At 38.7% G+C, this 14638-nt stretch overlaps 1 protein-coding gene across 1 annotated transcript; it reads right to left on the bottom strand.

Moving 5' to 3' along the window:
* Positions 1-280: 280 nt before the first annotated feature.
* On the bottom strand, positions 281-12744 carry LOC113106440 (ataxin-1-like). Its single transcript, XM_026268360.1, has 3 exons — positions 12490-12744; positions 9265-10379; positions 281-8111 (listed from the first exon to the last, which is right to left on the bottom strand). Exons 2-3 carry the CDS (start codon positions 10252-10254, stop codon positions 6798-6800), a joined length of 2304 nt encoding a protein of 767 aa, XP_026124145.1. The 5' UTR covers positions 10255-10379; positions 12490-12744; the 3' UTR covers positions 281-6797.
* Between the last annotated feature and the right edge of the window lie 1894 nt (positions 12745-14638).

Raw genomic sequence — 14638 nt, 5'->3', positions numbered from 1 at the left:
AAAGCATGATTAAAAATAATATAACCCCTTCCGGAATATATATTTAAAAAAAAATTAAATGGCAAAACACAAAGTGGTATACACACTCACACAAAGGGTTGCATTTCAAAGAAGAAAAAAAAGAATGCATAATACATTGGATATTATTGTAATCATAATTAATATTGATCCTACATTGTATTCTTCAGGTGCATCGATGCACTTTTATAACTCTATTTAGAATTCATTACAATTATAAATGAATGGAACACATGAAAAAAACAGACGTCAAGCCAGCATGTTAATATTATATAGATATATATATATTATATTATATTGTGTTTACTTAACAAACATGATAAATGCAATGTTTCCAAGAAGTTAGCTGTAACAATAAAAATACAATATCTTTGTGTCCTTACATAGAATTAAAACAAACAAGGAAAACAAAAATGAAACAAAACAGCCTTAAGTAGTTCACAAAGAGGTACAAATATACAGTACAAATCTATTTTATTCAAAAAAGGGTACAAATAAAAACGCAACAAAATATAGTTATTAATGCTTTGTAAAGTTCAGGTAGGTGTAGGGTAGTCTAAGGGAGCACTTTGGGTAGACGACTCTAAGGCTTCTGAGAAGAATTAATACATATTGGTACGGCCATACGATATTAAAATGTACTATACAAAGTTTATACAACCTGGATTATACTTGAGGATTGAATATTACACGTACATCATTGCATATATTTCGCAGATTTTATGCATTAAACAAAGATGCCATTTCTTTTCAAACCGGTCACACATCACATAAAAAGCAGTGTCACTTAGTGCCAAGAAGTACAATGTCAAATTCGAGAGTATATAATGACTCCTTTAAAACCTTGCAACCGTTTGAAACCTGATTTCAGCCGACATTACTGACTCTGGCCTGCCGTGCCACCGAGTTCTGTCTGTGTTAGCTTCATAAAGCCTTCCAAAACAATATATACACATTCAATGAAATATAAAAAAGCAATGTTACCACTATTACACACTGAAATGTTACTGATACTGAGCTGCGCTTTCATTCATAACCCAGACGGTTATCCTCAGCTGGGTTCAGTCGGTCTCACACTTCACAAACTATGACATGTCAGCTCAAAACTCGCCATTCACACCGACAGTCAACCGGGAGACTAAAATGGACTTTCCCAGGACTCTCAGCCAACACTATTATCAATAACTGCAGATAATCTCGCTTTATACGCAGCATCTTCTAACACAGACTCCGCTTTCACTCACTTCCTCAAACCACTTCACTTCTGCCCTCCTAACAAGAGCAAAATATAAATACAACATTAAAGATTTAGAACGCATGTTAAGCTTACATTGTGTTCAACAAAGATACACATTATGAGCTAGTCCCAAATTATCGTCTTCCAATCAGTAAGTGCAACGTCACTAATTGTTGTCAGTGAGCACCCCAAACCACCTTTTCAGAGGAGTCCACGGTCACAACAACGTGCGATATCATACGACCGGGGAGTCACTTCTACACAGCGTTTACGAACGGTGCACATCGTAAGGCGTTATTAACAAGCTAATACTATACAAAACTTATCTTCATATCTGTACAAGCATACAAATGGATGATTGTTTTACACAGTTTCAAATGATTCAGTATGATGGCAAAACATTTATTATAACACTACAGGTGAGGGGAAATAAGTGCTGGACATTTCACTGCATCAAAGTGACAAACCTCTATGTTACATGATTAGGTGAGGCTCTATGGAAGAACAACATGGGATTCCCTTAATGCGAAGACGAATAGGGCTTCTGCACACCAGATATACTCTAGAAATATCCTCCGATTTCAGTTGGGGAACAGGAAAACCATCACATCATGTGATGTGACCAAAACCTGAATTTGAACTGCAATACACTCTTTTGCAGACTGGAATGCTTGTGCTTTATGGAAAATAAATTCGCAATTTATTTCAACTTATCCAACTTTAACCCTAACCATGAAACCCTGTGTTTATCTAGGATGCAGATGCCCTAATCATTAAAGGGAAATTAAATGCTTTTAAAAGGAAGGCTGTACTCGACATTTATGCAAGGGTGAGTTAAGGACATGATTTGATTAATTTTCACACATCCGTAGAGGGAAGGAAATTCAGACATGAAATATCTATAGGAATCTAGCTTGTGCTAAACCCTCCTGTGCTGTTACCATTGAAAATGCAACACCAAATTTACCCTGAATTATTAAAATCTCAGCTTGATAGTCACATTTTACACATTTCCCCCCAAATTTGGTCTCGTGCTGCAGGGACGACTCGATTCTGTAGACCAAAACCTAAAAATGCAGTTTAGCACCTCTGGTTACATCATCCTGAAGTCAGTGGGGTTTCTAGAATGTGTTTTTGGTTAAATGCCTGAAATATAAGGTCTTTATTGAACACAATCTCAAGATATGTTCACATGAATCAGTAACACTTTTTTTTTAAAGCTTTCACTTGTCTTGAAAAAGGCAGATGTTAACAAGCATCTAAATGGGACTACAGTGTTTTTTTGGAAATTGAATAGCATCAGGCCAGAGAAGTAAATTAATCTTCTCATTAGTTGCTTGTATAGCCATGGTGTGTTTATAATTGAACTCTTGTAAACTATTCTAACTCAGACTTTCCAGGAAAAGGTTTTCAAAAAGTTGAAGCTTAATGGTGCTGATGTTGAAGTCATGCAATGACTGTAGTCCGCTTACAGCCTACGTTTGGCAATTGGATTAAGGCTTAAAAATTCAATAAATTCGTGTTCATTTGTGAAGCATATGATGAACAAAACATTTAAGATTCATAAACTTTTGTTAGTCACAGAGCTTATCTTCCGCAATAATCTGAAATCCAATGGAAAAGTCTTATTGGTTTTTGTTGAGGGAACAAAGATGATGAACTTTCAGGTTGGCCATCACTGCAGCATTCTTCTACTAAATTTCTGTTGTTATATCTATGTATGATGCCATGAAGTTTCAAACTGATGTTTAGATAAGATCAAAATGGCCCTCAACAGCACAGTAGGGTTTTCAAGCCTGTGAGAGATATACATGACGTGATGACATTAAGAGCAAAATGGAGACACACAACTCTCCCAGAGAACAAAGCTTAAGACAGACCAGAGTAAAGTTAAGACATTGGGAAGGCACAAACATAGCATCAACTCTCCTTGTTTACAGTGCACATGATAGTAGCTCAGTTCTTAATGAAAGCGTACTCAGTCCATCTCTGCCTCGAAGGTTGCAGACTGGAGATTTCATCTCGACTTGAGATGGCTGGTAAGGCAGTGCATTTGAGAAGACCGAGAACAGTGCACCACTGCTGACGGATACAAAAAACATACAGCACCAAACAAGCCACACCAGATAAGCTTTGGGTTACGTGACTTAGTAGTGAGATAACTAACCACTACCATAAAGGTCACACAGCCTGTGGGTTACTAGAAAAGCGTGCAGCTGACTTCTGGTGAGATCTGAGTATTGAAACTGCATTAGGGTGCTGACTGAGTCTCTACTGCATAGCTCATGCTAAAGCTGTATCATATCTGCTAAGTATTGCTTTTATTCAATTCTAATACTTAAAATAATGGAACAGGTCTGAATTCTGAATAACAAAGCCATTTTTCCTGGCTGTGAAGGAACAATGTAATAACTTAAACCAGCTGAAGCTGGCCTCTCAAGCTGGTAGACCAACTGGCTTGAGCCAGGAAGACCAGATCAGGCCAGTTTAAGCAGTTTTTCCTGGTCGGAAAGATATTCAATTTGTCTACAAGGCTTTGGGTGGCAATTCTGGCCTTTTTAGATGGTTCCCACCAGGTTGAACATGAACTAACAACGTAACCTCTCTGAACTTAAAGGGCCACCATAACGTTCTGGGACAAAGGGGACAGAGGAAGGAAGAAATAACATGAACTAGATTTGAGACCAGATTATAAATAGCATGAGAGTGGGACTCCTTTTAAGAAGGAATAGGATTTCTTTAAACAAAATACTAACAGATGACAGCTTGTGAAATGGAAACAACAAATGGATTTGAACCAATTTTAGAAATCAAAACCAAATCCTGTTATACTGAATACACACACTGCCACTCCTTCATTTAGTTTAAATCAGACTTGTTGGTAATGCTGGAAAACCAGGTGGGTTTATACCAGGGTCGTCATCAATGGGGACGCACCACCATAATTTGCTTATAACCCTTCAGAAATCCTTCTCTTTAACATTAGAGGACTAAAAACTTCAAAGACATGTGGTATCTTTGAGGTCGATGCAGTTTGGTGGAAGTCGAAATCTAACTGGTCCAATGCTAGCGTAGAGCTACATTTATACAAAAAAAATATATTATTTCTTACCTAAAAGAACCAAAAAAATAATAATCTTCTCTGAAAGCCTTGAGTGATTGTAAGAGGCCAAAAGAGTTTAATTAAATCCTGGTCCAAACACAGACAGCCCAGCAATGCCAAGAGCCAACAATGCAGAGAAATGTTAAAGGTCTCATGTAAGAACTTGGGCCAAAATGGAAATAAAAATTGGTTTCTGACAAATCCGTAAGTGGCATCAAAATATTGACAGGGAAGAAGAAAAAAGAAAGAAAGAAGAAAACTAGAAAAAAGTGGGAATGTCAGGCTCTTTCTGGAATGTTGTTTTGAAATAAAACATGAGCTTCTTCATGTTTATAATATTTGGTCTAATTGCACTTAAGTCATGATTTCATCCATCTGAAAATGTTCAGTAACTACGAAAAGTGAAACTGCAGCATTTCCTCTTGGCTAATGTGTAAACAGTGTCAACCTTGCCTGTCAGTTTCTCATGAGCCAAAAACCATCAACTAAAATGAATACTTCAAAACACAAACATATTCCCTTCATTATCAAAAACAATAAAACGCATATCTGATTCCCATTAAAGAGTCAGCGTGAATCAATTGAACTTCTCTGTGCAATACAAGACCTGCAGTAAAAGTATTTAAAATCGCTCGTGGTTAATATTGCCAAGAAGAGAGACAGAACGCAATACTGTACAAGAGTTCATCATTTACAAAACCCAAAGAAGAAACCTCTGCACAGATTAGAAAGTGTATATTAATGAGGCTCTTTCTATAGAAGAGCTGTTTCAGTTCAACACTGATCCTAGCCAGGCATGATGTGACAAGTTCCCAGCGAATTTGTCCATCCAAACATGCCTGCCTGTCAAAGCCTATGGAACGAATTTGGACCATTGAGGTTAAAAGTGGGAGGAGCTACCGAGCACAATGCCACAAAAATAAAAAACCAACAAATGTAAAAGACTAAGCGTCCTGTTGCTTAGTCCTTTTGGCAGACGCGACACATTGCAACTTACGGGGTTATACCTGGTTAGGACACAATGTAAAGCGCTAAGACATTTCTATGAAGTACAAGAGCTGATTCTGAACATCCTAATCAGTGGGTGTTTTAGAAAAGCCCCATTTTGAGGTGTGCCTTCATATTAGTCATCTCTGAAGTCAGAAAGAAAACCTACCTAAATGAAAGAGGTGTTGTTTTAAGGGTAACTGCATGCTTTAAATGAATGAGGATTATCACAAAGTAAAACTGCATCATCTTAGAAAATCAAGAGAAGCGTAGGATAAGGTTAAAAACATTTCTACATACAGACTGCAACTGCTGCACATAGAAAAACTGAAATACAAGGAGAAATCTTTCTTGTATGGGATTTAAAAAAAAAAAAGAAAGGAAACAAGAAAAATGTGTTCGGACAAATATTGCTTTGATTTTGATTACCGAGCAGGGTCAATCCACATTTGGTCTCATCTTCGCAAGCAGGGCTGATTTTGGTTGACACCATCCAGGAAAAGGGCACAACAATATAAGTTAATAATGTTAATAATCAGACTGAAGGATGCTTCCAACCATGAGGTACAATTTGGAGGTGGTTTTCCTAGGCCGGCCTTTCTGGGAAATGTTAACTCCAATGGATTGGGCAGGAGAGATCACACTGAAACTGGAATGCAGATTCAGAACCACTGCTGAATCAAAACTAAAAACCTCTGAGGAGTTGTTAATGCAACGGTTAAGATGCACGCTAGACTTCATCTGGAAATATTTCCCGATTGCAGAAAGATTGTTGGATCAATTGATTGATGTGACGGCACTGGGCAACTGTTCTCAAACTCCAGACTAGAAAGGATTCCTCAGCAGAAGCACCCTGAGAAGAGGCAGGGAGAGGAGGAAAGGGTAGGAAAGTGAGGACAAACACACCTCTAGAGAGACACGCATTAAAACCTGTCCAAATTGTAAGGGAAACAGTCAACATTTACAGAGAAAGAGCCTGTCTATTAGGGGAGAAATGTTGTTGAGCAATCCATCCTCTTATGTCCTTCTTTAAAATATATATTTATTATTATTGTAAAGGCTTGTCAAGACTCTATGGCTGTATCCCATTCTTATCCCTGGCCTTTCTGAAATAGACATCTACTCGAGGAACTGCAAGATATCTTCGCGCAAGTGATCACTGCCAAACATGATAGTTCACCCACAGGAACACGCAGACGACGCAGGCTTTGGTACGTGATTTACCGGATTAAGCTGCCCATGCAGATCATTGCGAACGCTGACTATGACCTGACACAAAAGTCCTCTGCTCGAGACCAGAACTGAAGAAGGGGGCGGCAGGGGGAATCTTCCATTATGTGCAAAATCTCAAACATTCTGAGGCTACATTCTCTCTCCCTCCGACCACGCTCCCTTTTTCGCATCTGTTCGCCCGATTGACACTTCGCTCCCATGGACAATCACTTTTGTCTGCTACTTCCCGGCATTTGACCGGCCCTCGATGGAAAGCTTGACCTCCTGAGGGATAAACGACAGCCGAGAGGAGCCAGAGGTGGCAGCTGATGCTAAACTCCCTCCATCCTCGTTCTTGAAGCTGTATCTTTGGAAGCCAGGCGCAGACCAGCGCCTCTGGGACGCTCCTACGGAGGAGGCTCCCGCTCCAGTTCCCGGTGGAGCATGACCCTCAGTGTGCAAATAGTAGTTGCTCTGGCTCCGATTGTGCTCTGCTGAAGTCCTGTTCGGTTTTGGGAGCATGTCGACATGTCTCGAACCCCCGACCTGCATGGGCTCCTCCTTGTCCCGGTCCCTCTCTCGGTGGATACGCTCCATTTTTAATTGGCTTTGTGGCCGAGGAGTGTGCTGGGGTGCAGGGGGGCCCATGGGCTGAGGTGGGGCTCCTGACGTGGAGTTGACTTTGGTTGGAGTCCGGGCCTGCACTTGCTGAGGAGGTTTCTGTTGCGGCGCGGCTTGCTGATGCATCGTCACAGACACGCAGACGTCACCCACTTGCAGATGGTGGCAGGTTAGACCGTAAAGTTGTGCAGTCTGCTCTGGGCTACAAGATGACCAGCCCTGGCCAAAAACGAAAAACGGGTGTTCGGGGGGAACATCTATAGTCACTTTGCTCTGCTGCTCCCCCACGTTGAAATGCAGCGCCACTAGACCGGGCCGCTGTTGACTAGCGCGGATGTCCACGACCATGCTTGAGTCGATCTTCAGCCCGCCGCTCGCTTCTGCACTCCGCACAAAGTCCTGAGTCTGCAGATCTTCTACACGCTTGAGCTCTCCGGTAGCCAACTGTATGATGGCGCCCTTCATGAAGTGCGACGGGCCGGAGGGTGCCAGCAGAGGAGCCTGTGAGAAAGTACCAGGAGGCTGCTGGGAGGGCTGTTGCCCCTGTTGGGGAGGCAGATCCACCACTGCCCGGTCTGGGAGACATGCTCCTGCATCCATGGCTTTAGTATATGCAGCGGGAGAAGCAGCGATTGCTGCGGAGGCCACATCGTTGGATTGGAAATGTTGCTGCTGTTGCTGTTGGTGGTGATGGTAGTCCAGAGGCACAAGAACAGGCTGCCCATTGGCCAAGATAACGGCATGGCCTTGTTGAATGTACTGCTGCGTTTGTGCTCTAGATTCAGCTTGATTTGATGCATAAGGTGTTCTGACTTCGCCCTGAGTCTCTCGACCCCTCTGAGAGCTCTGAGACAGGTTCAGAGGGACATGTGCTGCTTCCTTGCGGCTCATGCCGTGGATAGGAGAGGCTAGTCGTCCGACCACCTGCTGGACCTGAAAAGGAATCACATTTAAAGTGTCATTTTATTTTAGAATTTGAAAGGGAAATTGCTTTTTGGAAAGCAGCACCAACTGGAAAGTGACTGGACTCACAGGAGATTTTGATATGAATCGAAAAACAATCTCTGTTTTTTTCTAAGTAGTAGCCTGAGTGACTCAATCCTTAACACACCCAAAGAACAGCTAATAAAGGAAGGAAGTGGTGTAACTGGAGCTGCTGACTCACAAGAATTGCCTCAAAAAAAGGCAAAATTCTGAAAATGAATTAATTAGTGATGAAGTAAGAGACATTCACAGAACTAATGGGCTATATGATCCCGATCCAGAGAAATAAACCTAACCGAAAATTTGAAATGTTCCTTGAAATCAGGTTTAAGATGGAGAAATAAAATTAAATAAAAAGAATAAATAAAACAAAAACCAAACAAAAAAAATAATGTAAGACTTAACAGAAGCATTTAAAAAATAATTTCAATGACAAAAGCAAGTAACAAAATAATTACTCTAGCTAAAAATTTATACAAAATAAAGGCTAATACAAAATATAAAAAAACATAAGTTAATATTAATGCTAAAATAACACTGGCACAGTCAGATCAAAAATCCAGAAAATCTGATTTCAACAAGAAAATAAATAACATCATAGGATTTTTCATGGTACCCAGCGAACACATTAAAACCAAAATAATTGATCATTTAAAAACAGCTATTAAAATTTTAAACATTTTGTTATTTGTTTAACTGAGCTCTCCTCATATTATATATATATATATATAGATCAAACAAAGATTTGATTTCAATACATGGATTAGACAAAAAGAACATGAAAATGTGTTGCTGCAAAATGAGTAACATCAGAAAAACTGCCCGATAAACATTTTCACTACTGTTTTAAGTGTTGAATTAAAGTTTCCCATTATTCTTAAACACTTTTCAGCTTTTCTAATGTGCACTCAAATGTCTTGCGATGTGGAAAATGTAGTCAACATGAAATCAAAACATCACTCTATTTACTTAAAGCACTTTCCTGGTGATACTGTAATAACTTGCTCTTCCTCTGAAATCACTTCTCTTTTCAAATAGTTATTTAGGCACTCTTTTAGCAATCTCTGAGTGAGCCTATAATAATAAACCATCTTTCCCTCACCTCGAGATCAGTGTCCGGTGTGCTCCTCTGTCCTGGTGACATTCGGCCCTCCGGCCTGCGGCTTTTCAAGCTCTTGTCTTGCTGTGGCTCGGGCGCAGTGGCCTGCAACAGTTGTGTGCTTCTGGCCAAATAAACTACATCTTGATGGCTCTCCCTGCCTCCGTGCTCTCGGTCTCCTCCGTTCACCTCCCTCTCCTGCTCCATGGAGCTGCTGTGCAGGTCTCTTTGTGGCTGGACACCCCTAATGGTGGGGTTATAGTACAGCGCTCTCGGGCTGAGCTCCCCGGCAGGCAGCATCCCTACAGTCCCGAGCTGTGCTTGTGTTGCCGTTTGCACAAGAGGAACTCCCATTTTGGTGTATGCATGGGTCGAAACCTGCTGCTGCGAAGAGCCAACTCCTTCCTGAATGACTGATGGATACGGAACCAGGTGGGAAACGGAGTGTGGCTGGGAAATAGCGGACTGAGGTGGCATCAAAGGGCTGGGAACGAATCCCGGAGGCATGGCGTAACCATACAAGGGAAACTCCTGCAGGGAGGAGTGAGGGATGTGGGTGTAGCAGAGCGGAGGATAGGGAACGCTCGTGTGCTGTAACACCGGGGAGGGAACGGTGTAGGCAGGAGAAATGTGGCTGAGAACGGGGTGCAGATTGGTGGGCGAGTAGGTGCCAGCGGGCAGAGCTACTTTATAAAGCATGCTATACTGATCCACAGGAAGCCCAACGAGACCCTCGGCACACTCCACCCCATAATGCATGCTCTGCTGGGCTCGCACCCATTCGCCACTACCTTCTCCACTCACTCCAGAGCTTTGTGAAGACGGGGCATCCTCACCACCTCCTCCTCCTCCTCCTCCTCCTGCACTCCCAAAGCTGCTGCTGATGCTACTGCTGTGACTGTTGTTGGTAGAGGTGTTGCTGTTGTTGTCAACAGGGAGGTCGCGCTTCTTGGGAGGGAGGCACTCCTGGTTGCGCTCGTGGACTGGCTTCATGGTGATTGGGGATGAGAATGGGTGCTGTTACTGAACAGAGGATGGGACAAAGCCTGGCAGCCGCGGAAAAAGCACCACTGGAATCAGCTCTGAAACCCTCCCGCTGGCCGCTTCCATCACCTTACCTGAATGCAGAAAGAAATAATGTATAAACTAAATATGTTTGGTAACACTTTATTTTAAGGTCTAATTCTCATCTATTACATTTGCCCCAAACTCATAATTTGCTGCTTATTAATAGTTAGCAAGGAAGTTGTTAAGTTTAGGTAGGCTTAGGGATGTAGAATATGGTCATGCAGAATATGTGCTTCATTAGAAGTACTATTAATTTGTAATTAATTTGTAAGCAATTTACAAAGATGATGTACAATATAGCTATTTAGTTTTCATTTTATTAACATTTTTAAAAGACAAGTCTGTCAATTTTCAACAAGTTTTGTATTGCAATGTCAGTAGTACATGTGAATAATGAACACTGTGTTTCTCTTTGTTACCTGCACCCAGATATTGCCCTTTAAATCTTAGTTTGAAAATCTCTGTCAGCGTTGATGCAAACCTTTAGATTTATTAGAGTTCGAATCCATTCAGATTATTTGGACACTATGCACTTATAACCCAATTTTGCTTTTTATTTTGCAAATTAAAAATAAATATTAAAAAAATAATAATAATAATACACAACAAGATAAGTTTTTGATGAAGTACTAAAATGACTAAAACAAAAATATATATATATATATTATATTATATATAAATATATTTATATAACAATAAAAAATAAAAAAAAACTTACAAAAATGACAAAAGTGGGACATAAACTTTAACGTCACAACATTATGAAGCTGGTTACAAATTGTCAAAGTTTTCCATTGAAAACATAACATATTTTTTTGCAGTATGACTGTGTCATTTATACTATAGAGCAAAATGTGGAAGTCTGAGTAACGTTAAACCACAGACCTTTTTTACTCATCAAATCAGGTCACTTTTCTAAAAACCCACTGGAAACTACCGAGGAAATGCACAAACATGTCTTCCAGTTTAACCTAAATATATCAACACAAACAAGAAAACTAGATTAATTTACTACAAAACGTAAAATTCACCATATTTTACTTAATTTTAATCACTAAAGTTGCTATCTTACCCTAAAAAAATAAATCAGCTGGAATACTACAACCATTTCATATAAAACAATATTATTTAACCTTGTATCTCACAGAAGAAAAAATCTAATAAAAACCAAGCACAGCCATAATACTTAATAGAATTAGGCCTAAAAGATAAGGCACTCAAAATGCATTTCTTCCAGGCTAACTGTATTGTGCTCATGAAGCTTCTGTGATTTACACACAGTAAATTCAATGAAGAGAAAGAAAATGCACATTCAAGTGCAAAATAGAAACAGCCTGCACCATTTCTGTCCTTGTTCTCTTAAAGAAACAGACACTCATTCTCATTCGCTGGGCTCCACGTTTGCCATATCAAAAAAATAACCGAAACCGAGAGCCACAAAGGCATTTATTATAAAAAAAAAGAAAAAGAAAGAAAGATATTTTATCATTTTTTTGTGTGGTATATTCCAATCTAAGCATATCTAAAAGGTCACAAAATGCTCCGAAAAATTGAATATTTTAAAAAATTGCCCATTTCAGTAGCAAACGACACTACGTGACAAGTGACACGGATTTCCTAATTTATAAATACAGTAATATCTCGTTTTAGTAGCCTTTTACACGAATCACACAAAATGAACAGAATTACACGCATAAATGAAGAGTTTCTCTGAAGCGGAAACTTCGTTCTTATCCTGACACTTATCAAACTGACACAGAAAAGCGAAAACCCTTAATAAGCAGTGATGAGACATGTTTAAGCACATAATGAAGCAGATTTAGATGTTCTGGGAGTGAGCACTGAGGTGAATCAGAGATAGAGACTCAAACGTTACTGATGTTTTCATTTAGACTCGAGCGTTAGCCAGCTGCTATTAAACCTGTAACCTCACTAACCACACATTTCACACGGGAAACACAACCATTAGTTTGTAGAAATAGGTTTGGTGCGTTGGTTTCAGTCCGTTAAAGTTAGTTTCTGCAGTCAGAACGTGTTTGTAAGTGAAGCAGGAGTAAACGAGAGGCTGGGGTTTACAGCGGAGCCCCGCTAACAGGCTAACCGCTTTCCCACCGACTTCAACAGACGCTTCTCCGAGCGCTCCTCGACGGAAACACTCACCTCCGCATGGCATCGTGTAGACGACGAGCAAAAACACACACTCTCGCTGGAGCTCGGTCAATAAATCAGTGGTTCAGTGTGGGCTGGTGATATCTGCCCATTCCGGAGGCCAGCAGACTGAAGACCAGCGGCGCGCGCTGATGACGTCACAGAGGAGCCGATCCGCGCCTCGAGCGTCTGTGCAGCATAAACTCCAAAGATAAACAGTCCTGTATTTGTTTTATTAATTATTTTTTATCTTAATGGCTAAATTTCATATTCATAAATGTAAATTTGCAGGTAAAAAAACATGCATTTAAAAATTAGGTAAAAACTATATTGAATCTATATTACCCTCAAAGAAACAAAAAGAATTTCGAATTTTGCAAGCATGTACACTTTTTTAATGTATTCCTATAATTTTGTTTACATCTCCCCTAGCTTTAATTGTGTTGTATTGTTATTGTTACTGTATGGATTGTGTAATTCTGTGCAATAATATTAATAATAAACGGGTGGTTTACTTACTGTTTTTAAAAATTAAATTAAAATAATAATAAAAAAATAACTCACTGTTTTACTGGGTTTTGTGAAATATATTTTATGTATGATGTATTATATAAAATAAGTTAATATATTAATAAATATATGTGGAGTACAAAACCGCAAAAAATGAAAGCATAAAAAATATAAGGGTCAGTTGTTTTTATTTATACATTATGCATGGTTTGTTAAGATATTACAACATTTGGCTAAGATACAACTATTTTTGAATGATGATGAGAAATCCACATGATGAGAAAAACGCCTTTAAAGTTGTCTAAATAAAGTCAATGCATATTACTAATCTAAATTTAGTTTTGATATATTTACGAAATTTACGTAATATCTTCATGGAACATGATCTTTACTTAACATCATAATGATTTCTGGAATAAAAAAAAAAATGGGTCATTTAATTTTAATTAAAATTATAATTGACACTCAATACGTTATTACTGCATATTGTTTTATAATGTACTATAATACTGAGGTGCAGATAATTACCACTATTTCCAAATAGAAAATCCTGCTATTTTAACATAGTGTAAATATCATCTATCGCTAAGAAAATATGCTATGCCATAATTTAATGACTTGTTTATACCTCCCATGTTCTGTTTAATATCGATAGAGGGCAATGTTGGGCCTTTAGGAGACAGACGAGCTTTAGTGCCTTTAAGATAAAGATATCCTTGCTCGATACTGAGATGTTCAGACTTAGAGGCTAAAAACAGCAGGACTGATAATACTAATCATGGTTAAGAGATCAGATGTGTTAAGCAAGGGGTTTTCCGTCTTTGAGATGCCACAGGCTCCTCAAATATACTGAGACAGCATCTTCATACTTTAGTGTGTAAAGACCCAGTTAAAGGGTGAAAATATGATTTTATAAATATGTGTAAAATCATATTTTGATTATTATTTTCTGTTACATATCTGTTACATTTATTATGTTTTTCTACTAATTATATTGTATAATATATTTTTCATCATTTATTAATCTTTAAAGATTTTAAGGATTAATTAATTAATTTGAATAATATTCTCTATTTATTTAGAATGCATAAATTAAAATATATGTGTTTATTTATTCTTATTAATTAATATACAATAAGATGCCAAACTTACAAGAATTTTATTATGGTATATAATATAATTCATATAATATAATATAACTATTATATTTTAATAATATTAGCCATATGATCAAGTGACTTCTTTTAAATAATTTGGGCGACATATGCACAGCTTTTAAAAAAAAGGGGGGGGGGGTATGTCTGTTTATTTTGCTAATACGTTTTATTATTTCGTTTATTATTCATGCTGTTTATTAACATACATATTGTAACACATCAGCAAAAGTATTACATTTTACTAATATTATTAATATTAGCCATTAATAAGGAAAACGTTTCAGGAAAGGTGAAACGTTTTGGCCCAGATACTTCTATAAAGACTGGCTTTTGATTGTTGACATTTTAGATCTAGGAAATAATGCTCTTGTTTGATTGTTTTTATACTGACCACTAGGAGAAGCTAAAACTATCATTGCATTCAGACATGCATGGGCAAGGCATTGTGGGTATTGTGTGCCATTTAGCCAGAACTGTTATCTCTGTGGCTCCTG

This window comes from Carassius auratus, chromosome 7 (assembly GCF_003368295.1).
Source record: "Carassius auratus strain Wakin chromosome 7, ASM336829v1, whole genome shotgun sequence".
In the NCBI taxonomy this organism is placed as follows: Eukaryota; Metazoa; Chordata; class Actinopteri; order Cypriniformes; family Cyprinidae; genus Carassius; species Carassius auratus.
Note: the sequence above shows the minus strand (reverse complement) of the source record. Positions and strands in the feature narration are given on the sequence as shown.